This window comes from Dama dama, chromosome 11 (genome assembly GCF_033118175.1).
Source record: "Dama dama isolate Ldn47 chromosome 11, ASM3311817v1, whole genome shotgun sequence".
Lineage (NCBI taxonomy): Eukaryota > Metazoa > Chordata > Mammalia > Artiodactyla > Cervidae > Dama > Dama dama.
Window position 1 is genome coordinate 4,905,701 of NC_083691.1, and position 25,690 is coordinate 4,931,390.

General features: G+C 45.1%; 1 protein-coding gene across 2 annotated transcripts in view; it reads left to right on the top strand.

Annotated features, from left to right (window-relative positions):
- Positions 1 to 25,690, top strand: part of MED27 (mediator complex subunit 27) — a 218,776-nt gene that overhangs the window by 127,471 nt on the left and 65,615 nt on the right. For both annotated transcript variants that reach the window (XM_061154346.1, XM_061154347.1), the window contains exon 4: positions 12,167 to 12,260. In XM_061154346.1, the coding sequence (XP_061010329.1) occupies positions 12,167 to 12,260 (94 nt within the window). The remainder of the gene's footprint in view (positions 1 to 12,166; positions 12,261 to 25,690) is intronic.

A 25,690-nucleotide genomic window follows, 5' to 3' on the forward strand; every position in this document is an offset into this window, starting at 1 on the left:
TGTGTGTGTGTGTGTGTGTGTGTGTGTAATGCATGTGCACACCTGTGCACACACACCCGCCTTGACAGGTCAGAGCTGACTTACAGCCTTCACGAGTAATTGTATATGGGGATATTTGGAGAGTTATATGGAGTGACTTTTACAACCACCCAATCTGAGTACGTTTGCATCCATTGGTTGTAGCAGGTCTTCTGTTTATAAGAGTGGGCGTCTGAGGTTTGAGCATTTAAGGACCTGGATGCTTACTCTCCTGGCTTCTAGTCCTAAAGCCATTAGCATTCAAGTAAACGCTTGTTTTTATCTGTTTTATTCTGAGATCCTCAAGTGAAAGATGTATTTGTTATGTGCCCTTTAATTACGCATGCCCTCTGAGTATGCTACTCGCCGCATTAGGGCAGCCCACTCGGCCGCAGTAAATATTCATGTGTGAACTCTAGTGGAGAGAGTCCTTCCTGAAAATTTCCTTGATTACAGAATTGCTATTTCCTGGGGTTCTTGTTAAGAGACTTATCTTGAGTCCTAAGACTTGGTTACGGGAGTCCTTTCTAGTTATACGTTTCTTCAGTCAATTCTAGTAACGGGCCACCCTAGACAGTGACAGAGGCAATGTGTCTTATGCCAGGACTATATACTTGAAGTAGTCCTGCTGTTAAAACCCTGATAAATTTTTACCAAAGTGCAGTAGATTTCAGTTATTCACAAAGGTTAAGGAATAGGGTGTTCTGATGCATTGCATTTTCTATAATAATTATCATATGTACCATTTGAAGACAGATAGTCTTTGGAAACTGTGAAATCGCTTCTTTGTGTATATAATAAGCTCTTAGGAAGTGGGTGCTGCATTGACTAGATCTGGAAGGACCTGTTGAGTTCATCCCGTCCAAAGAGGAGGAGACCAGAGGTGGCAGGACTGGCTGTTTTGCCCACCGTGGCCTGTGAGTGAGCGGAGACTAGGAGAGAGCCCAGACCTTTCCACACCCGACCCAGGATTCTCTCAGCCGTGGTTTGAAAGACTACTGCAGGATTTCTCAGTGTAGGGTAATATGATAAATGTTGAGTTGGCTCTGGTTTGGTGAGGCCACCATGATCCTGTCGGGGGTGCCCTCTGAGAGTTTGTTCAGGCTGCCTTAAGCATCACCTGCCATGGGTAGAATCCTAGATTTGGCTCCACTGGAGAACTGTGTTCTGGTACAGTTTCTCACTCCTTTGGAGGTGGCAAAAGGAATGTTGGAGCCAGTGGCCGTGCACGCTGGTGCCGGACTGAGGGCTGTTTTATTTTCTGTGAAGGAGGCCTCTGTCTCTTGCTCACATGGCAGATTCCCAGATGCACGTTCTTGTGGAGTCAGCGCCCAGGGTGATTGATCAGCACGGCCCTTGCTTTACCGTATTGCTGACCTAAACGCCTCGCCCCTCTGAGGATACTTTATCCATATCCTGTTTTCAATAGCTCCAGATGTATGAGTGACAGAAATTTTTTAAGGTCCAAAGTAAAGATTCATTTAGAATTAAAAAAACCCCACAATCTACAAAGACAAGCAAAACCTTTCAAAACAAAGCTGTTTAATTACCTGGTTTATTTGAAGAGTGTTTCTAAATGCAGTCATTTTTAATCTCTCATAGGATGTTTGCTATAATCTTTAGTTAGCTATTCTATTAGTCCCATATTTTTCTCTAAATAAACTCATTTTTTAAAACTTACCCTCATTCCAAGAACAATGTCTATGAAATCATAGGTTTTATTTGCTGCTTATATGCTTTTCTGTATGTTGTTGCTCTTGTTGTTGTTCAGTGGCATGGACTGCAGCATGCCAGGCTCCTCTGTCCTCCACTATCCCTGAGTCTACTCAAATTCACATCCATTGAGTCAGTGTTGTTTCCTGATCATCTCATCCTCTGTCTCCGCCGTCTCCTTTTGCCTTCAGTCTTTCTCAGTGTCAGGGTCTTTTCCAACATACATATATTTAAGTTGAAAGTGTTCGTCCATATGGGACGGCTCTGGTGGTCCAGTGGTTAAGACTGCATGTCCAGTGCAGGACATGTGTGTGTGATTCCTGGTCAGAGAACTAAGATCCCACATGTGCTGGTACAGCCATCAATAAATAAATAATTTTTCTTTTCTTTTAAGGCAAATGTTTGTCCATACCACACACCAATGTGTGAGTTTCACGTCACGTCACGTTTTGGAAATTGTTGCCCTGGGGCAAATGTGAACTGGACAGTGAACTTGGAGGGAAAACAAACTATCCCTTGGCAGTGATCTGTGAAGGAACGGTGTGTGTCTGCAGTGTGGAGGGGCGTGGTGCATTTAGGGAGGAAGGAGCCGTAGGAAGAGGAGCAGACTGATTCTCAGGGAGGCAGATACTTTGATTATGATTCCATGATTCTGTTTAAACGCCATGAATTTCAAAACTAGCCACACCCCATGGTTGTAACACCCCCGGAGACACTTGCTGATGAACGATGTTGCATTCAGTGAGCAGAGAGGCTGTAAAGCTGTACTTCGTTACCAGTTTGGAATAGTCACATCAGTCTTCTCAGTTAGCTGAACTGTTTTTCAGCTTTCTTGCTCTAGCAGAATTGCAGGGTTGGTTTTAATGTCATAGGATTTGTTTGAGGAGAATCTTTTATTGTTCCAGGAGGAGACTCCAGCAGAGGGATGATTTCCAGTGTGAGAGGTCTTTACTAAAGGGACTGTTTCTAAAGGTACCAGCAGGTGTGGGAACCCCAGGGACCCGTGCAGTAATAGCCCAAGCCAGCCCTTCCCCTGTGGGAAGAGTTTGGTTACTGGAGCCCAATGTGAGAGCGTGCGAGAGCTGTGAGCTCCAGGGGTCATTTTTGCAGCTCTGACATAGGTGACTGATTTAATAGCTTGTTAATTGCTCTTGTTGGAAAGCTCAATGTGGATTTTTTGTTTGAGATTTTTTTTTTTCCTTCCTCTCTGTAACATGCAAGGGCTTACAGAGGAGGCAGATCCTGAATGAAGCTATAAATTCTTCTCTAAGCTTAATACCTTGTTTAAACATTTTAGGGAAAGCTAGGACCCACAAGTATCTAAATGAATTTTTTAATGCATGAAGAACAGAATCTGAGAAAAATGTCTACCTCCTAGTTATTAATATAAAATAAAACTGAAAAATGTATTCACTTTTCTACCCCTTCCTGTAGCCTACCAACTTTGCACTTTAATTTTCCTCCCAACAGGAGAATGGAAGGAACTTTAACGTAGCTATCCTGTTTTTTTCTGAAGGAAGATGCCTTGTAACCAAATGAAATGTAAGCCCTGAGAGGGTGGAGACCGCCAGAGCATCCCTGTGTCCCTGGGCCCAGTGAGGCGAGTGGGTATTTACTGAATGATTGGGAAGAGGGAAAACCATACACTGATTCCATTTTGTCAGTACACTACCCCTCACTTTCTCAGTCATCTTATAAAGTCTGGGGAATGAGAATGGGGCAGTCTGCTTTTTCCCTGCGGTCCTCCCAGACCTGTAAACTGCCTCGGGGCGGGAGGAGGGAAACCCTGGGCTGGGGATCAGAGAGGTCCAGTCTAAGGCCGGCTCAGCCACTCTGTGCTGTCACCTCGGGCAGGTCGCTTAACCTCGTTTTTTCTGTTGTTTATAAAGCAGGAGTTTTGCACTTGCCCTTCTTGTTTTACAGACTTGGTGAGGGATCGAATGAGATAAAGAACACACAAGTGCTTTGGAAACTGGAAAGCAAGGCCTGCTTTCCTGCTCAGCCTTACTCCTCCAGCAGAAAGCACAGGCTGGACCCATCCCTCCAGAGAAAGCCTGCAGGGAGCCAGCTAATACAATGTTTTTCAAAATTAATTTATTTTTAGCCAGTGAGTGAGTTGTGTCCAAGCAACTTTGCGACCCCATGGATTAGTCTCCCAGGCTCCTCTGTCCATGGGATTTCCCAGGCAAGAATACTAGAGTGGGTTGCATTTCCTTCTCCAGGGGATCGTCCCGACCCAGGGGTCAAACACGGGTCTCCTGCATTGCAGGAATTGCTTTACATTGTTGTGTTGGTTTCTGCCATACATCAACATGAATCAGCCATAGGTACACATATGTCCCCTCCCTCTTGAACCTCCGTCCCACCTTCCATTCCAGTTTTGTTTTGTTTTTTAATCCTTAGATACTTGAGATCATTCCCTGAAAACAGTAGTTATTGACAGCTGTAGACACTCATTATGTATTTGTTAAGAGATACAACAGGGATAGTTTACAAACTAAACCCTTCACCTCTCCGTGTTTTAGTCTCTGTGCTGCCAGAGTGAGCACTGCCTCTCTGTTTTGATGGCTTAGTCACTCAGTCGTGTCCGACTCTTTGTAACCCCATGGACTATACCCACCAGGCTCTTCTGTCAGTGGGATTTCCCAGGCAAGAATACTGGAGTGGGTTGCCATTTCCTCCTCCAGACAATCTTCCCGACCCAGGGATCAAACCAAGACTCCTGCATTACAGGTGGATTCTTTATCACTCAGCCACCAGGGAAGCTCAAGGCACTCAATAAATATTTGTTAATAGATATAATAGGGATAGTTACAAACTAGGATAGTATAGGAAAAATTCCGTCTCTGTGATGGTGTTTTCTACGTGTTCCAATTCATACATACCCAGGGCTTACGGGGCTGCTTGTACCTAATAGAAGAAGGGAGGCTAGACTCTGTATGTCAGTAGGTGGTGAGTGTGCATTTATTTCACCTTATGGAAATGGAGGTGGCTTTTGTTTGCTTGACCAGATGATTCTTCAGGTTACACACCGACGTAGTTCCAAGTTCATCGGCTGTTCAGGGAGAAGAGAAAGAAGCCGCTCTTCTACATCCGCAGCCTGGCTGCAGCTCCCCTCCAAGAAAGTGTGCCTTCCTGATCTGTATCTGCTTAGGTGTTGAGTTTCCGTGAGGAGATTTTGAAGTCTTGGGTGTCTCTCCTCTCCTTTGGTAAGGCGCAGACCCTCTGGACTGTCGCTCACTACCTACCTTGGCTGTGTGGGCTCCTTGCTGTGGCTCGCGGGCTCCGGGGACGTGAGCTCCGCAGGTGCTGCACCCCTTGGGGCTGAGTTGCCCCGAGGGGTGTGGGATCTTCGTGCCCCAGCTAGGAACTGGAACCCGTGACCCCTGCATTGGAAGGCTGATTCTTAACCCCTGGGTTGCCAGGGAAGTCCCTGAGTATCTTTTCTTGAAGGAGACTAACAGTCGGTAGGTAGCTAGTTGGGTAGAAGTGGTAAGGGAGGGTGTGTAGTGAGAGATAGTGGAGAAATCTAAGCTACTCCTTTTGTCTGTAACTCATCTACTGCTTATGACTTCCCTCATAGCTCTGTCAGTAAAGAATCTGTCTGCAATGCAGGAGACCCAGCTTCGATTCCTGGGTCAGGAAGATCCTCTGGAGAAGGAAATGGCAACCCACTCCAGTATTCTCGCCTGAGGATAGAGGAACCCAGCAGGCTATAGTCCATGGGATCGAAAGAGTCGGGCACAACTTATTGACTAAACCACCACCTGCTGCTTGGTCGCTTCAGTCATGTCCGACTCTGTGTGACTCCATGGGCTGTAGCCCACCAGCCTCTTCTGACTTTGGGATTCTCCAGTCAAGAATACTGGAGTGGGTTGCCATGTCCTCCTCCAGGGGATCTTCCCAACCCAGGGATTGAACTCACGTCTCCTGCAATGGTAGGCAGATTTGGTACCACTGAGCCACCAGGGAAGCGCTTCCCCCAACTCATCTAGTCTTCATTCTTAATGTACAGTTAGAGAACTACTAAACTCCTTTTATAAACATGTTGATTCCAATATTTTACAAGCCTGAGAAGTTTGACCAAATTGGGAGGAGTGAGCAAGCTTGACTTAAGTTCCCAATTCTGTTTCTTCAGCATACTGAAATTAATAGTTGGAGTTTTAGGCAATCTCATTCTCGTAAAGTAATTAAACAAACCTCCTTCTGTTTCCACCCACCGGCAAAGTCCACTCGGTCTCATCATTCTTGGACAGGTGTAGAGGAAAATCTTAAATCAATTTCAGACGGTGTAAATTGCTCCCTTTTTGTTATCTCCTGGGCATTACCCTTTCCCCAAGAAGGTAGTTTATTAATATATGCATTCCTAACTTTCAGATTTTGTATGGGTGGAGAAAATGAACAGCATGTATTGTATGCACCGTGTGGGGTAAATGCTATTTAAATATCTGGTTCGAGCTGCTAAACATCTCGCTAATACGGGATCACTGGCTGGAGTCCAGGTTTGTTGGTTGTTGTTTTTTTCTTTTGAGGAGGGGTCAGACTTTATAGAGAGCTAAGCCATCTGTCCAGCAAGTTATTTTAAGGCTTTAATGACAAATGCTTTGCCATGTATTTCATTGTGTAGGGGAGAGAACTAATGTTTTACAAAACCGGTATCTTTAGAAATGTCTTCCACGTTCTGTCTTGCTATCGTTTGAGGGTATTGTGGTCCCGATTTGGTAGCACGCATCTTTGTACTAATGTTTTTGCAGAATTAATTAGTTCATTAAAAGCAGCATTTGAAAACTGGCTTGTTGATAACACAATGTGCATCTTCAGAAGGCTGCTGCTTCCAGGAGGTATCGAGCTTCTCCTAAAACAGATGCAGGGGTTTTGTAGCCACGTCTTAAGCAGTAAGACTTTGAAGCATCTCTCTTGCCTTCTTTGAGGTTGCTTCTGCAGGGCTCTGTGGCTGCTGCTGGTAGTGAATTTTGCTGGCTAATGTAATGAACTCCTCAACACCTCAAATCTTCATCTGCTGAAGAGAACGTTGTGTTGTAGTTGTTTCATAACTGCCTGACTGGCATCTGCATAGCTTACTTTGAATGTCCTGTCTCTTTCTTGGGCAAATATTTGAGGAGTGTCTGGTGGGTGCCAGGTACCATGGCCATGTGCTGGGATTCCGCCTTTCTAAAGAAAGCGGTAATATGATTCCATGGAGAAACCTATTGGGGAGATAGACATTAAACAAATAATCACTCGGAAAAATTGCTTAATTACAGCTGGGACAGGAGACACAGAGAGGATTAAAAAGTGCCATAGAGGTGAGATGAAGGCCACTGAGTGATGGGGGGCCCGGAGGCATGTCAGAGATGGTTTCCCCGAGGAAGTGTCCTTCAGGCTGCAGCCCAAAGCTGAGCTGGGCATGGGAGTGGGAGGAGTTACCAGACAAATCCTCCAGGCAGAGAATGCAGAGTGTGCCCTGGTGCAGGGTGCTGCCACCTGCTGGGGTCATGGAGGGAGGAGGTGGGGCCAGACCAGCACCTGGACTTGGCCTCCTAGGACTAGAGGTTGAGTTCACCCCTGACTTATGCCTTCAGGGGTGATGCAGAAGGCAGGGGGCTCTTTCTCTATAGAAGCACAGAGGTTCCGTAAAGCTCAGGTATGATGTGGCTGTCAGGGCAGAAAGGTTTACTCACTATCAGGTGACCTCAAAGGTCACAGAAGTAGGTCTTTGCCTTTGTTGAACAAAGATTAGCAGTGAGAGGCAGTAGTTTAAGAATAAACATTAACCTTGAACTCCAACATGGAAGCATGATTTTAAGATGATCAGAGCTAGGAGATCCATTGTACCCCCATACAACACTTCAGTGTATTCACTTGTAGGCTGATACATATTTATTTCTAAGATGAAGATAGCTTTATTGAAAAATACTGTACAGTTTACCATTCAGAAAGGAACAAAGAAGAAAACCAGATACCTCCATTCTGGAACAGGTCTAGAGGAGTTATTCTGAACTTGGGGTCCATGAATGGACTTTAAGGGATCTATAAACTGCAGAGAGTTTTATGTAAAATTGTGTGCAGACATGTGTTTTTGTTTTCAGCACCTTCTGAAAGGGATCTGTGACCCAAGATAGAGTTAAAAGCACTGATGAGCCGGGAGGCCTGATAGTCTTTTATGTGTTTGCAGAAAGCCTTAGAGTTCAAAGGAAGTGTCTGTGTGTGGCTTCACAAGGCTCAAGACTGAAGCGGGGCGTTGGGTGAAGGCCCTGGTCAGTGGGTTGCAAGCAGCCCGGGAGTCCGGCAGTGAGGGGGGCTGCCTTGTGAGCTGTGCTCCAGGGTTGCTGACTTAAGCAGACCACCTCTTGGAGATGCCGTTACGTCCCTAGATTGACAGGGACATTGAGTAAGAGGACCTCTGGGGCCCCAGTGTGAATTCTCTGATTAAAGACACTTACAGGAGGAGGCCACGCTCCTTGAAGAAAATCAGGAGAGAACAAGGTTTATAGGGCTTCAGAGATGAACGTTAGGAACCTGAGAACGGCATGATTGTTTCTGATGAAGCAGAGATGTTGGAGTAGTTGAGACTGAAACTTGGTCCTGAGGAAGGCTGTGGAAACCCTGAGAAGGAACCGTCAGATGCACAAAGGAAATTGAATCAGAAACCATTGAGAGTCTGACTGTAACTGGGGGGACAGGACCGGGAAACGAAATTCTCTCAATTGCTTAAGGATTCATTTTCTACCTGAAAAGACTGAATCTATGAATCACACCTTGATCTGAACCTGTGATTTCTAGGAGTTTATGTTTCTAAAAGCCTGGTTCTTGGCCCAGCCAGCCAGCTGATGGGCTGCGTGCTTCATGGAGGGAGAACCAAGCAGCTCTCCATTTTCGAAAGGCCTCTGTAATGTAAATAGGAACAGCAATCTTTCCAAGTTATTACCCTGTTAACAGGTTGACAGATATGTGCAAATTGTGACTCACTGCTCAATTTGGCACTAAATTAATGTCGTTCCGCACCACGTCTGCTCAAGTGTAAACTAGTCACCGCTGCTGTGTTAGTGCTTGCTTGCCTGTATTCCAAAGGTAAAAATTAAAGTAATTCGATCCTGCCGCGGAGCAGGGTAGAGCATATGGTGGCGTGTGGGAGGGCGGGGAGCGCGCTGTTCCTACCTGTGCTGGCCCTTGACGCCCAGCCCTGCACGCGCTGGCGTGGCTGGCGGGGCACACTGGCCGGGGGGTGCTGCCAGAACAGCCCCCAGCCCCGGCAGGAAGAAAATGTCATCTCCTCAGCCTCCAGCTTTTTAACTTGCCGTTCCAAACTTTCCTTATTTCTGTCAAGTCACTAGTGGAGGATTTGTGGTTTGAAGGTTGGGTCTACTTGAAAATGAAATGTTTTGCTTCTTTGCTTCTAGGATTTAGACATTGTTTTCCTCAGTGAAAGATGCAGCTGACTTTTTCTATTTTTGACAAATACATAATGTCACCTGTGAAAAGGAAATTTGCATCTCCTTTATGTTAGGCACGGGAAGGAAAATCAGTCTCCTTGAAATGCATTTGTGCTTAATAAAATCTTTGGATCGAGCTTGCTGAGCTTTATCTGAGATCACTGGTTGGAGAGGGAACAAAAAAATACCGCCCCAGACCTCCCTACTTCCCTGTGTCCACGTTAGGTATTTCTCCTAGGAACTCTTTTTCTCCCTCCACGGCCTTCCTTTGCAAGTAAAGAGTTCACATATAAAGGATTCCAGAAATGGCCAGAAACATTTATCATCTGCCCTTTCAGAACTCTGGCTCCTGCTGAAAGCAAGTCAGGTAGTTGGCTTAGTATCCTGAAAGTCTACACCCTGAACTTGGTTCTGGAATCATCACCTAGCCTACCTATCCCCCTGAGTTCAGCCTACTAGAGACACAAGTGTTGTAGAAAGTAGTCCCTTCAAAGTGAATGGTACATGGGAGAGCAGATTAGGATACCTTTGTGCTGAAGTTCTGCTTGTTCATTTGCATCCTGCTGTCCAGAGCTATGATGGCTATTGATTGAGGATTCGTTCAGAAGGCATTGCCAATCCCCCTTCCCATTAGCATATACTTAGCAATGACCTCCATCCACACAGGACAGCAGGTTTTTGCTTCCTGCTGAGTCTGAAAGAACCGAGTTTAAACCATCCACATAGACTTAGCAAAGAAGTATGTAAATGCAGAGATGTTTCCAGTGACCTGGTGTCAACTTTTGACATGAATCTTGCCACGTGTCTTCCACCATCTCCAGAAACAGGAGACAGTAATGAAAAATGAGTTCATTTCCTCCTCTCTTCATCTTTTCATCTCCTTGTAGCATTTAAGCTTAGAGCCAAGGTTGTGCATCTTGAAGCTGTACATCTAGGAAGGACCATGGAGATGATGTCTTTGTCAGTCTTCCTCTTAGCCATCCAGGAAAGATTGTTTTCTAAACCATTTTCAAAGTCTGCAGAAATAAGGCCTCATAGGGCCCTGCCTTTAAGCAGTACCTCTTACACCTCTTTTCTTTCTGAGCTAGTTTGCTTTTTAATGCCACAGCCTCCTCTTATGGTCCTTTCTCAAGGTGGAAGATGACTGTGTGGTACCTGAGTTTGTTAAAGTTATTTACATGCTTGAAGAATATGTTGAGTCTCCCTGCAGGTAGCCCTCTTGTGCAGGGGCAAGTAGCCTTGAAGGCATCTCCACCTCTTCTCACACATCTTTGTTCTGGTCTTCCTAGCATCATTCCTCACCACTGGGCCTTCTAGAGTTCTCCTCCTTTGTCAACTTGAAGTCTAAAACTGCATGGAGTGTTCTCTAAGGAAAACCTGAAGAGTTAATCAGCGAGATTACTTTCTGACTCCCCACAGTTTATATGTTGATAGTCACGGCATTGTGTTGTCTGCTGTCTCTGATGAGCACCAGGTTTCACACTAAAGTCTGTTCATGTTGTGAGTGGAGAGCTAATCTCTCTCTTTCCCCAAGAGAACATAGCTTTTACATGTCCCTGATCTCATAGACATGTAATTTAATTTGTTGTATCCGACGGGTATAAAATCAAATGTAAAAGCCTTAACAGATAGTTAATACAACAGCTGTTGTATTCTGCATCCCCTTTGTGTCACGTGACTGTGGACAGTGAGCACATATGCTTCTAAGATTCTCCTCTCTGAAAATCTGAACCAGACCCAGCTCTCGCTCTGCTGATGCTGTGGGTTGGCGTGTCCTCAGTGGGCTTCCACTGGGGCTGTGGAGGTGGGAGGGAGTCTTCCTGCAAAGAGTGGGCATCTTGCAGACTACCCATAATGCCCATGATAGTCCAGTGAGAGTGTTTGTAATTTTTGAGGTTTTAGTATATGCCATGCTGAGTGCTTAGTGTTGGTAATCTCAATGATTATTAAATCTTAAGAGATACAGGTTCCATTTGGGCCATAAAAACAGAAGACTGCCTTTCAGAGGGATGTTTCCAGAAAAAAAAATGGCAACTGATAGATTGTCTGATATGTTTGACCATAGTGAGAGAAGTTTTAGAGTCAGGTAGGGAGTTTAAGGGAAAAATTTGTAATAGGTACAGAGAAAACTAATTGAGTAAAAATCCAATAAAACAAAACAAACAAAAAACTGTAAATAAATGTACCCATGAGCCACTGTGTGGCTCATTTATTAAAAACATGCAGATGGGATGTCTCTGACAGTCCAGGGGTTGAGACTTTGCCTTCCAAAGCAGGGGGCCATGGAGTTTAAGATAGCCTGCCTGCCTCGTTCGAGAAAAACCAAATCATAAAGCAGAAACAATACTGTAACAAATTCAATAAAGCCCTTAAAAAAATAAGCAAATATTTTAGAACGTGAACAATAAATACTGATTTAAGCCAAAATTGTGATGTAATTTGAATTCGTTAGCCTCAAACCCGAAAAATGGGAATGACTTCAGGTATTTAAAACAGAAGGAATTTAATCCAGAGAATTGACTGTTGAAGTGATTGAGATGAGAAGGAAGCAGGACGCAAGAAGCAAGCAGAGGTGAGCAAAACAGGAAGCCACTTCCACCCCTAAACCAGGGGACAGAGGGAGGGGCCCCTGTCAGTGGAGCCCAGCGGCCAGGAAGGTGGCGGGATTAAATTCTGATCTGTAGAGGAAAGCCACAACGTCATACCTTAAAAATGAAAGACCAAGAACTGGCATTAAAAACACATCACGTGGAAATATGGAGGTAAATAGCAAAAGACATCACTTAAAAAAAAAAAAAGGATGGTTCTGTAAAGCAAGAGGAGGAACTAGGGAGTCATATTTTTGCTTAAAAAAAAAAAGGCCTCATATATCCCACTGGCCTTCTTAAAAATGTATTTCACTAATGAATACTTAAACTGAGAAGAGAAGCCTCTAGTACACTGTAGATTTGTATCTCTTGGACTGGGACTCCAGCTCTTACATATGTGTTTCTTCCTCTCAGATACGTTGACGATGTGATCAGCCGCATCGACCGGATGTTCCCTGAAATGACCATCCACTTGTCCAGGCCCAATGGAACATCCGCCATGCTTCTGGTAAGTTCTGTCTGACCTGTTTGTAGGGACATGTGCACATTCCTGTGTTGTCGGAGCTCGGGAATGGAAATTTAGTTGCAGTTTGATGGTGAAGAGTGTGTTTCTTCTCTTTACTGGCATTCTCTAGGTTAAAAATTCTGGATGTGGATTCATTGCTTTTGAATGAAATCCCAGAGCCCACCTAAGAGTTACTCAGACAGGAAGTACAGTGTGAGACTCCATCACCTGTCAGTTCATGGGTTTTGGTGAATCTCTTTTGTAGTATCCCAAAGACAATGGAAATGCTCACCTGTTGGATCTTGCTGATAAAAACAGCCTCTTAAAACAGAAACAGGTTTTACAGGAAATCATTTATAAAGTTCATTCCGTATTTGAAGCAAGTGTCTGGGACCTTATCACTGACGGTTTCTGATTTTGTTGTTTCTGATGTGACTCTGCTCTGAGCACGTTGATCCCGTGACCTCACCACTGATGTGTGTATTTGCATAAATTCACCAAAGACAGGTGTGTTTGAGACTTTAGTGGTGAGATGATTTTCTGGTGCTCTGTGTCCTAATACACAGTTGAAGAGCACAGATACTGAGGAGCCTCCACATTCGCAGAAAAGGAGAATTAACTGAGTAAGAGCAGGGTTTTTGGTGGCCATCATGGGGGCAAGCTTCAGGATTGCGTGCTTTCTACGTCTGGCCAGCACTGCTGCTCTGTGGCCTAGTGTGAATTTCCTGGACTTGAGCATTTTACTTTCGTGAACTTTTACAAATATCCAGTCACCCAGGATGAGTGAGTATTCACTCGGTCCATTTACCTGAAGAGGGCAGACTTAGTGTGTGTGCAGATAACTTTGTTTGTGGCCGTGCTGGGTCTTCATTGCTGGGCAGGCTTCTCTCTGGTCGCAGTGCACTGGCTTCTCGTTGCAGTGACTCCTCTTATTACAGAGCACAGGCTTTAGGGCACAAGGGCTTCGGTAGCTGTGGTGCATGGGCTGAATTGCTCCAAGGCGTGTGGGATCTTCCAGATCAGGGATTGGAGTCGTGTCTCCTGCACCGACAGGTGGATTCTTCACCACTGAGCCACCAGGGAAGCCTCTCTCTTAAGAGGGGGAAAGACATAGGATTGTTAAATGGGTGGGATTTCGTGTGAGAAAAAATTAAGTGACATTCATCTGGGTGACATGCTACTTTTCTTTAAAATTTTTCCAGTTAAAAAATACAGTGAATGAGATAACATGGTGTTCTTTCACTAGAAAAAGAAAACAGTTTGTACCTGTCTACAAAACATACGGTATTTTCTGCCCCCTGTTAAACGTACAGATTGTCTACGTGTTAAGATCCTCTAGACCCAGCGGCTGAAACATAAATCCTGCTTCCAGGATGCTTGACAGGGACCAAAGAGTTAATGAAGATAAAAACGAAAGCATCTGCAGCGAGATAGGTCTGCTCAGATTATTTCTGGGTCGTTGGGCTTCCATTTCCTGATGAAGGTAGGAATTTGGCATTGATGGGAATGAGCAGAGAGAACAGGATTCTGGGTAAACAGGGTTAAGATATTAGAGTTATTTCCACGTGAGAGGGTGGGCGTTTATTTCACAATGACCTGTCAGCCTCATCTGCTTTCTCACCAAGCTTCTGTTTTAATAGGCTGATGAGAGTTCAGGGGCTCGAGTCAAGGGCAGAATTCTATTTTATATACACCATTTTGACTGCCATGAGTGGCTAATTCAGATCACTGTGCATTTGGCCAGCTAGCTGTCATCTTCCCCAGTTGACATGGGAATTCACACAAGGTGGAGCCTATTTATAGGAAGAGCAGTGGGTGATCTGATTTGGAATCAGTCACCAGGTGGATCATACTTTTAACATCATGGCTTTATTTGGCTTTTACTTTTAAAAGATGGTATTTTATTAGATGGCAGGTTTCTGGTCCACTGCTGCCACACACGTCTCTGAGGTCAAAGGGAATTTTCACCGGAGCGGAGAGCAGGAGTGGGGGCTGCCACCTCCCCTCCTATGCTTGCTAGTCGCCTCTTCCCTGTAGCCGGTGGAAGAGGTGTGGGGCCTGTGCTGTAGGCAGTGGGGAACCGCTGCATGAAGTTCAGGCAAGAGTTAAAAGCTGTTTTCTGGAGCTTCTTCTGAAATGAGTTGTGTGAATCCGGGAGGCAGGTACCCTGAAAGTTTTGGGGGGCAAGTGAGACTGATAGGGAGGCCAGCCAGCCTTCCATGAGTATAAACAACAGAGACCTGCTCTGATGAACTTAGATACGAGAAGCATTGCCTTTTGTCTTTGTTTTGCTCTTTACTGATGCTGGCTGGTCACAGACATGAAGAGCTGCTCTGCCAGGAAGAACAGAAAGCAGGATGGCTCCAGGGGTGTCAGGAGCAGGACCGCGTCCCTTTGGGACCCTGTGGCCCGAGTGATTGGGCATCAGCTGCCTGCCATCCTTTCATCCACGCCTGTGCTCATACATCCCAGGAGATCACTCCCACTGGCCTAACCTGGGGTTCCTCCCCCTCGGAGGGGGTGGCGGTGATCCTGCCTTGGTAGGCCCCCAGAACCACTGTGGAGTGGAGGGGGCCATGTCCCCCCGGGGAAGAGAGTCGGGGCAAGAAAGCAGCGCTCGCTGACACAGTAAGTGTCCCCTGACCCTCAGGAGCCTGGGTTTACCTGTCCTCCTCTCCTCTCGCCCTCATCGTGCCCTCGAGGGAGGCGGCACCGATCGTTTTCATTTTACAGGTGAGGAACCCGAGGTGGTGGTTTCTCCAGGGCCAGGACCCTGTTCCGAAGCCTCCAGGATGCTCCTTGCTCCCGTCCCTGATTGTAGGTCATGGTGGTGCCGAGTGAGATTTGGACAACCAGGGGACTTCCCTGGTGGTCCAGTGGTTAAGACTCCGAGCTTGCACTGCAGGGGGCACAGATTCATTCCTGGTCAAGGAACTAAGATCCCACATGCTGCACAGTGTGGCCAAAAAAAAAAGATTTGGATAACCAGAATTACCAGACAGGTAATTTTTCCTTATTATTTTGTAAGTCGTGTCATGTGTATGTTAGTTATAAAGTCTAATGTTGAACGCCTGAACTCACATCAACCTAAGAAGCAGAGTATAACCAATGTGCTCTTCTCAACCCCCACCCCTCCCCACAACATCGCCACCATCCTGATAATCGTCTCCTCTTCCTTTTCTAAGTGTGAGTTACCACATGGACATGTATTCCCGGGTAACGTATCATTGAGTTCTGTTGAATTTTGAACTTTGTAAGAACAGTATTGTATTGTGTGATTGTTTCTAAGATGCAGCTGTGTTGGTGGTTGTATGTGACAGTCTGATCATCTTCTTGGTTGTGTGATAGTTCAGTCTGTGACCATACACACTTTATTCTTTCTCCCATCACTGTGTGTTTGGGTGGTTTCTGGTTTTGCTTTTTAAATAATGGTAGTGTGAGGACTTCCCTGGTGGTGCACTGGGTAGGATTCTGCCCACCGATGCAAGGGACACAGGTTCGATCCCTTTTCTGGAAAGATCCCACATGTTACGGAGCAGCTGAGCCCGTGTACTACAACTACTGATGCCTGCACGCTCTAGGGCCCACGAGCCACAACTGATGAGCCCCTGTGCCACAACTACTGAAGCCTGCATGCCCCAGAGCCAGCACGCCACAGCTACTGAGCCTCAGTGCTGCAACTACTGAAGCCTGCACGCCACAGCTACTGAGCCTGAGTGCTGCAACTACTGAAGCCTGCATGCCCCAGAGCCAGCACGCCACAGCTACTGAGCCTGAGTGCTGCAACTACTGAAGCCTGCATGCCCCAGAGCCAGCACGCCACAGCTACTGAGCCTCAGTGCTGCAACTACTGAAGCCAGCACGCCCCAGCTACTGAGCCTGAGTGCTGCAACTACTGAAGCCTATGTGCCTTGCTCCACAACAAGAGAAGCTACTGCAATGAGAAGCCCACACAACACAGAGAAGAGTAGCCCCCATTCTCCGCAGCTAGAGAGAGCCCGCACGCGGCACCGAAGACCCAGTGCAGCCAGAAATAAATAAATAGAGCCATGTGTACGTGTCAAAAAAAAAAATAATAATAATAATAATGGTGGCACGAGCATTCTTGTACATACGCCGGAATATACTTTTAAGGTTTATCCCAAGCCACTGAGCCAGTGGGGTCCCTGTCCAGCGGAGAAAGGGGCATGTTGGGAGCACTGGAGTAGATAGTTTTTTCCAAAAGTCACACAACCTGTAAAATATAGTGGTGTGCTGCCCACTCTGCTGTACATAGCAGCCCAGAAATGACTAGTTAATAGCCTGACCTCCATGATCAGTGTGTTCCCCTGATTTTGTCATCAGCATAGATCTCTTCTGGCTTTGGTAGGTGAGTGCAGAGGGCCTTTGGGATTTGTGTGTGTGTGTGTGTGTGTGTGTGTGTGTGTGCGCACGCATGGGGAAATGGCATAAAGTCACTGAACTCTAGAGCATTCCGTGAACAAGAGGCAGGCTTGGTTTCCTCCTTCAGCAGACAGTCCCTGCCAAGAAGCAGCAGGGTGCCTTAGATCTACAAACATCGGTTCCTGGGATTCCCTACCTGTCATCAGTAGCTTCTTCATAGTGTAGAAGGAGAAAGGAAAAAATGAGGACTGTATATAGACTGATGTCTCTGTGAGCCTGGGGTCACCAACTGGAGCCTGGACAGCCCAGTCATGGCTAAAGTGAAGTCTAAGATTTCAGCCTTTTACGTAAGCCTTAACTGCTGTGGCCAGCTCTGTTTGGGGGCTGTGTATAGAAATGGGTTGTTTTCAGGCAATTTGGGATCAATCTGGCTCCTCTAAAAGCTCAACCTGCCTTTCCTTGTCCTGGAGGCATCAGGTTTCAGAGCCTGTGACACTTAGGAGCAGTCTCCTGTGGGCCTGGCTGTGTGCTTGACCTGGAAGCCCAGGCACATACCTGCTTCTGCTGATTGACCCACGGGGAGGAGAGAGAGGGGACAGACGGGCGGAGTCAGTGTTCGCTGTGTGACTCCACGAGTGACACAGCAAAGCATCTTTCTCTTCTGGGTGTGTCAGTCTCTCCCCACGGCTGCAAGGGGGACCTGTTGCTTAGCGGAGAGGGAACAGGCCTCAGTACTAGCCTGCTTCCGGAACTCTCCGGGCAGTTATCATATGAACTGCTCCTGGCGTCTCTGTGAGCCTGGGGTCACCGACTGGAGCCTGGACAGCCCAGTCGTGGCTAATGTGAAGTCTAAGCTTTCAGCCTCTCACGTAAGCCTTAACTGCTGTGGCCAGCGCTGTTCGGGGGCTGTTTCGTGTTGTGTAAGTTAATAACTCATGATATAATAAATCCTGCTTCCGTTCTTTGAAGAGATGAGCTCAGTCATCCAAAAATAAATCTAGCTCTGTTGATATTTAGTTTCAGTTAATCTACCGCCTAACATCCCATTATTAATTTCTTCAAACAGTCAAAATATTGTAAGAGCTTAACTGAGTCAGACTAGAACAAGCAGCTGGCTCCTTTCGGCATTTAAAATATTAATCCACAATGTTTTACTGATCCACTAGGTATGAAAATGTAAGAGAAGAAGAAAAAAATGAACCTTCAGCCAGCCATGATATTTGAAACATACCTTAATATCTTATAAATTAATCTTTCTGTATATGTTATATGGTTTGCAGCAGATAAAACTCATTTATCAGTCTCTTTAATGTACATTTTTACCAACCCTCAATTTCTTTAGCATATTCGTGTCTTGTTTTTGAATGTTACATCTGTTTTAAACCAAGAGACTCATCATCTCATTTCACTGTATCCCAAGCTCTCTGAGATGGGAAAGACCGTTGAATAGCTAAACAGCTTAACTGTTCTGGGCATTGATTTTTCTGCTGGGTTCAGTAGTTCTCAAACTTCAGAGGCTCAGGAGTCACCAGTGTAGTTTGTGGACAACCCATATTCCTGGCAGGATGCCCGAAAATTCTGATTCAGTGGCTCTGGGGTAGAGCCCCAAGGCCACACTCCCCACCCGTGTCGGGTCATCTTGGAGCTCGTTTCAAATGGCATGATGTTAAACCGTGGTACGCTTGGAGTGCCGATGAAGGTGGGCCTTTTGGGTAAGTCCCAGATCAAGCGTCAGCCTCTTTTGTGAGTTGGTTGCTGAAGCATTTGTGTATTTATTCAGTAACCTGAGCAGCAGGAGAGGAAGGCATAGTACTGGGTCCTGTTCAGCACTGATCACTGTCCCTGCTTTCAGGGCACATGCATTGCATGCGTGGGTGGGGGACCAGCCAGGCGTTGTATAATATGCTGGCTGCGGGGGCCTGGGGGAGAACAGGACAGGGGGTGGAGAGAGACAGAGGGTGTGGTGTGGGGAGCAGAAACAGACAAAACTACAAAATCGGTGGCAAGCGGGGCGAGCCGGGAGTGGGGCCCAGGAGAGGCAGCACAGCATCAAAGACCTGCGCTCAGGCCCCTGGGCGTATCCAGATCACACCCAGGAGGCTAGGTGGCTGGAGTGCGGGGAGCGAGGGAAGGCAGGGAGGCGGTGAGACGTGCTCACACACTGTGGGTATGGCGGGGCAGTGGACTTTCTAAGTTTTAACTTCAGGTTAAATCAGTCATAATCCTTAATTGATGATCACACTGTCATCGTTGATCCAGACATGGCTCATTCATATTTATTTATTTATGTAATAATATAGTAACTATTTGTAAATCTACCACCCAGCCTCAGAGCTAGAACATTATCTGCAACCTTCACCCCTGTGAGGGTCCCTCTGCCCACCACACCCACCTCTGTCCTGTAGGAACTGTTATCCCTTCGTTTTTGGTCATTCTCTTTCCTTTTTTGAGGGAGGGTTTAACACAAATATGTGTATTTTTATCTATATATAATGTATTCTTTTTTTTTTGGTCTGCCTGGGGTCTGAGTTGCATCCTGCAGGGCCTTTTGCTGCGGTGCACACACTTTAGTTGTGGCGTGCAGGCTTCGTTGCTCTGCAGCATGTGGAATGTTAGTTCCCTGACCAGAGATCGAACCTGAGTGTGGCAGATTTTCATAATTTTTTAATTTGAGTGAATATTAGTCAATCTCTCTTCCTTTATGTTTGAAAATGTTCACACTCAGAAGTGTTATAAATGGTTATTTAAATTTAGGTCTCTCCACATATCCTCCAAAGAGTACGGAAAAGCAGAAACAAATAAAACTACAAAACTGCCCCTTAAACATGACCAAGAGACCAAGAATGCCCACACTCCAAATTATGTGTAAATAAAAAGCAAGCACATCCTAGTGAGCTATCTCTTGCACATCTGTTAACTTTCGCTGAGGGAAAAACGTGTCCTCTAGAAGAGTACATACGTATGATGGCATTACATGACATTTTAGGATGGACCAAAACAAGGTGAATACAAATCAGAGCTGTGTGTGTGTGTGAGCCCACCCGCTCACCGGGAGGGATGGGGGCAGACACAGGTTGGGACGGGCGTGAGGAAATGGTGGTGGTGGTGAGAGCGCTCTGCATCTTGATGACGTGGTTTCTGTGACTGTGACGTTGCCAGAACTCAGAGAACGGTGCTTTCTGAAGGTTTATGCACTTTATTGGAGGTAAATTTTACCTCAAAAGATGCTGTTTAAACTAACTCTAAGCTGCCTAATGGCATGCTTGCTTTAGTGTTTAGGGATTAACTGTACTAATGTCTGCAACTTTCAAACTCTTCCAAAAATTAAATAAATGGACGGACAGATGAGTATATATGTTAGAACAAAATGATAACAGTTGTGGAATCTAGCTCATGAGGATACAGGTACTCATCCTAAGACTCAATTTTTGCGATATTTAAAGTTCTTCATAATAAAATGTTAAAGGAAAAAAATACTTCAACTAAAGAAATCCCACCCCCAAGGAAACAAACACCACAAAGCAGAAGGAAGCTATTTAACAAAGACAGCACTCTAAACTGGTTTTAATATCCTCAGGCATTTGGAGAGGCAAAAAGACAAATCCTTATATCAGGAATTCAGAAATTAAAAGTAGAAACAGGCAAAAAGATGAAGAAATGAAATGGATTCACTATGCTCAGGAAAAATGATAAAATTATCTCACAAATTGACTAAATTTCAAGATGCTCAAGGAAGAATAGATTCACATGAGATTTAATAAAGGGTATTGAAGAAAGGCTGAGAAACAACCAAGAGAGTAAAAATAAGGTAAAGAACGAAGTAGGAGGGTTCAGAGAGAAAGTGGTTCAAATGAAACTAGACAAAGAAGAAACAACATGTACGTAATTGGAGTCCGTGAAGAAGGAAAAGGAAATAATGGAACAGAACCAATATGTAAACCTGTAATCCTAAGAAAAATTCCTACAAATGAGAGGTCTAAATTTGCACATTGAAATATCTCACTGTGTACTTAAGAAAACTGACCAACAGCAATCAAGTCTGAGATGTATTCTTCTAATGCTAGCTGACTTTAAAGATGAAGAAGAAATCCTCAAGGCTTCCAAGCAAAAAAAAAAAAAAAAATACAAGGCAGAAGATTTAAACTGGCGTCAAATGTCTTGAAAACAACATCCAAAGCAATACATTGACAGAGCAGCATTTTCAAAGAAATCGTGAATCAAAGACAAATATGTCTTTCAAGTATTGAAGAAAAAACATTTTAAACACACAAGAATTCTGTCCATTAGCCAGTCTCAAGGAGTCTTCCAGAGAATGGGATTCATGCCACAAAGAGGTGAATGGGAAAACTTCAGCCTAAGGACCAAGAGTGAGTGTGTAACATATTTAATTGTTGAGATAAGATGAAAACAAAGGTCATGATGAGGCCAAAGTATTAATATATAAATGTTACATGTTCTAATACAGTAGAAGTAATCTAAGTAAACAGTGAGGTAAGGGTTAAAGATAAAAGTACAATGAACTCTTTGATTGTTAAATATGTGATAGGTAAGACTTAAAGGATCCCATTAAAATTGATAAAATGCTAAAGTGGTATCTAAGAAAAGGGGAATCTAAGGGTATTAAAATGTTATAGGTACAAAGATAAGCATGAGAACAAATATACAAACGTTCCTAAATACAAACAAAATATACAGTGGAGAAAAGATAGTCTCTTCCATTAGTGATCCTGAGAAAACTGGACAGCTATATGTAAAAAGAATGAAATTAGAACACTTCCTAACACCATACATAAAAATAAGCTTAAATACAATCACTCAATCAGTGAGTGAGCAAGCAAAGAAAACTTCACTTAGAGAAAAAGCAGTGTTATAAATATGAGGCACATAGTAACTGTACTGTCGTGTGATCAAATTGAGACCACATGCATCAGTCATTATCAGTAAATGTGAACAAACATAGTCATTAAAAGATTTCATTCTAGTTGATGTTAAAGTTCATATGTAAAAGAAGCATGCAAGAAAGAATGGAAAAGCACAAAAGCTACCAGGGAACTTCCTCTGTCAGACATTGAAGCGTACTCTAAAGCCTCTATAATTAAAACTGTATGGTGCTGACTCATGGGTAGACAAACAGGCTGGTAGAAGAGACTATAAGTAGATTCTACTTCTAGAATCAAATCGACCTTATGGACTGTAGCCCGCCAGACTCCTCTGTCCATGGAATTCTCCAGGCAGGAATACTGGAGTGGGTAGCCATTCCCTTCTCCAGGGGATCATCCCGACTCAGGGATGGACCCCAGGTCTCTCTCCTACGCTGCAGGCAGATTCTTTACTGTCTGAGCCACCAGGGAAGCCCGAAGTAGATTCAATTACATGAGCATTTAGCTTGTGATAAAGGTACTACCTAAATCAGTAGGGCCTCTACCATAAAAAGGAAAAAACCCAACATAACAAAGTCTGAAGACAGCCGACTTGCTGGGACATGTATCATAGATACAGGGCTAGTATACCTAAGATCACTGTTTTTTAACTCTTACAAAGGGTAAAAAGACCAAAAATGGAATAGAAAATGAGGAAAAGAGACAGTCCCCTGAAAAGGTATAAAAATGGTACTTAAACATTTGAAAAGATGTTCAAGCGTACCCATAATTAGAGAAATGCAAATTAAAACTGCACTGAGGTATGGTTTCTCACCTACCAGATTTGCAGAAATTAAAAAGTATAACAGCACATTCTGTTGGTGAACCTGTAAGGAGACAGCCACCATCGTACACTGCTGATGGGAATTCAAATTGGTCCAGCCACTTTGGAGGGGATTTGGCAACATGTGATACAACAACGTATGCATTTGGCTTCTGACCCCAGCAGTGCTACTAGGAATTTACCCTGAAGACCCGCCTCCAACAGTGTGAAAACACACATGTGCACAGGGTTATTAACTGCAGCTTGTTTGTGGTTGCAAAGTACTGGAAATCACTGTAATACCTGTGCAGAAGAAAGGGATTGAACAAATACCGCTGCACAATGAAGCCACACTGTTTCTTTTTTTCATCTTAAAAAAAAGAATGAGAAAGACCTTTATGACTCACTTGAAGTGATTTCTAGGGTACATTAAGAGAAAAAAATCAAAGTGTAAGAGGATCCTTAATATGCTTCCTCTCTTGTAAGAAAGGAGATTAAGAAAAAAAAAAAAACCTCTTATTTGTAGAGGAAACAAACAGAAAAGATTGTCGACTGGAAGCCGGTTGATTAGATCGAGGTGGGTGGCAGAAGGGCAGGACGGATGTGTGTAGGGAGGGGCGTTTCTCTGAGAACCTCGTTTTACGTGGTTTTGACTTCTAGAACCATGGTAATGTTTCACATATGCAAAAGATAAATAATCGGCCAGAGTGGATTTTTTTTTTAAGGAGGAAATAATAGAAATAATAAACTTAACTATATTTCAAATGAATAATGTAATCGCACTTTGGGGAAGGGATGGAGATTGAACCCTGGTAACCTTTGAACACAGCATCGTGACTGCAGATCCTTAGACCAAGGATTGTTAGGCCTTGTGAAGAAATACTGAAACTCTTGGTAGTCTGCCAGTTTTTCAGAGAGGGTATAGGTTAACAATTCTGAAGCTGCTTTGTGTGTATTCTTGGATTGAGCAAATAAGGAAATCAATTGCAGATAATGGAAACCAAATTTCTCCCCTTTGCAGAGGGACATTATAAAAAAAAAGAAAAAGGAAAATGCTACAATAAGCCCTTGGTATTGGATTAAAACCAGAAGTATCAGTGTGAACTAACTGTTTTGAATATGTACATGCAGGTAGATCTAGAAAGAGATTACAAGTGTGTGCACACATACCCCTGAGCGTGTGTGTCGCACTGTCTGCTGAGGTCTACAAGCGTGGAGACTCTGGGAACCATGCGTGAATCTCTTGTCCCCGTCTTAGTTTCTAAACGTCGTTCTCACTAATAAGAACCAGGCTCCTTGGAGAAATGGCTGCTTCCAAGACAGGGACAGAGAAAGGACAGGGTGAACCAGAATATCTCCTCGGGCCAAAGCCAGGCAAGTGCTCACAGAAGGATGGGGGCGTGGGCCGTGGACACAGACGCCAGTTTGGCTCCTGGGGGCCACACCTGGGCCTGTTGAGCGCGAAGGTAGATGTGATGGTCATGGGTTACAGTCCTCAGAAGCCATCGTAGCCCATGTGTTGTCCACGCTGATTTAAATTAGTAAAGCAGTAGAGAAAGTAAGGGGAGGTGTTTGTATCACATAAAAATAGCCACAGGAGAGCCATTCCTTCGGGAGAACATGAACTAGTAAATGCAGGAGTTAGAAAATTTGGCAGCCACCATGGTAATAATTGCTTTACATAAGAATCAAGAATTACCAGTGAGTGCTAAAATTAATGGGTAAGAGGTTGATGACAGGCAGTCTGAGTGTGGGTGTGCACACGTGTGTGTGTGTGTGAGAGAGAGAGTAGACGCAGAGCCTTTTTAAAGGGAAACTCGAGTAGTGTGTCCTCTCTGCTCAGCCCCGTCCGTGGCTCCGTGGCACTCCAGGAGAGTCCCCGTCCTTCTGAGTCTCTGGTTCCACCTGCAGGCTCCCCCGCCTGCTGGGCGCTCTGCTGCCTTGGGGCTGGCCTCATTCCTCACAGCCTTCGAGGTCTGCTCTGGGGTCGCTTCCCCGTGAGACCTCTCCTGACCAGGATGGGCTACTCCTGCCCCCTTACCTGCTTGAGTGTCCTTTAGTTTTTTAAAAATAGTTCTTTTTACTTTCTAAGACAGTACCTGATTTTCTTGTCTGGTAGAGCCTTGCAGCTTGCCGGATCTCAGTTCCCTGTCCAGGGGTTGAACCCAGGCAGGCCCTTGGCGGTGACGGTGGGGAGTCCTAACCGCTGGACCACCAGGGAGCTCTCTCTGCTTATTGTTCCGTATCCGTTTCCTTCCGAAAGACTGTGAGCTCCACAAGAGAGAGATCTCGTCTTGGCTCACTGATGTGAATCAGTACCTGGCACGTAGTAGGTGCTCAGTAATTGTGTGCTGAATGAACATTCGTTCACATTCATGTGTGTGTATAAAAGGAAACTGAACTGAGAGACTTCTTAAAACGCCAAGATGAGCTGTTAGGGGCTGACGTGAGCCTGGAGTAGGCAGTGTCCCGGGAAGTGGACGTGCCCCTGTTCGTAACTTCACTTGTGAACAGTCCGGAGGGGCTGTCCTTACCTCCTGGTAGAGTAGTGGTTGTCTCATGGGGGAGCGGGGAGAGGAGTTAGTTCTTGAACTTTCTGCTTGAAACACTTAAATATTGTCTGGTTTCTTTTATTGTAACCACACATTATTCTTAAGATTAAATGTTAGAGAAGAGAAACTGTGTTTTTAAGTATAAAATTCACTGGGAACAGAAACACTGGCCTGATCTTACCGATTTCCTCAGTAAGTGTCTTTGCTTAGTCAGTGTGCTGTCTGTGCTGGGCACCAAGCTCAGGTCTTCACAGGCCCCGGGACCCCAGGGGCCCTTCATCCGCTTTTCCAGATTAATAAGCTGGGACTTGAAGAGGACCAAGGTCACACAGCTGGAAAATAACCCCAGTCGTAGGTGCCAGTTCAGCCCCCGGCCTGCTTGACTCGAGAGCTCAAACTTGCAGCCAGTAAATAGTGAAAACACTACTTGAAGTTGCCGAGGTGTCGTTTTGTTCTTTCCTGGCCCTGAGGCATGTTGCTCCTGCTTCCTCAGGGTGCTTTCTGCTCTGGGAGTATCCAGCGCCCAAGGTGCTAGAGACGAACTGAGGACCCAGCCAAGCGAGAAGGGAGACTCTTGTAGGGACGTAGGGAGGGCTCATGGGCTCCGTCATTTCGCAGGGCCCACTGGGTCCCTTGTGTGGTTCAGCTGGTAAAGAATCGCTTGCAATGTGGGAGACCTGGGTTTGATCTCTGGGTTGGGAAGATCCCCTGGAGAAGGGAAAGGCTACCCACTTCAGTATTCTGGCCTGGAGAATTCCATGGACTGTATAGTCTCTGGGATCACAAAGAGTCGGACACGACTGAGCAACTTTCACT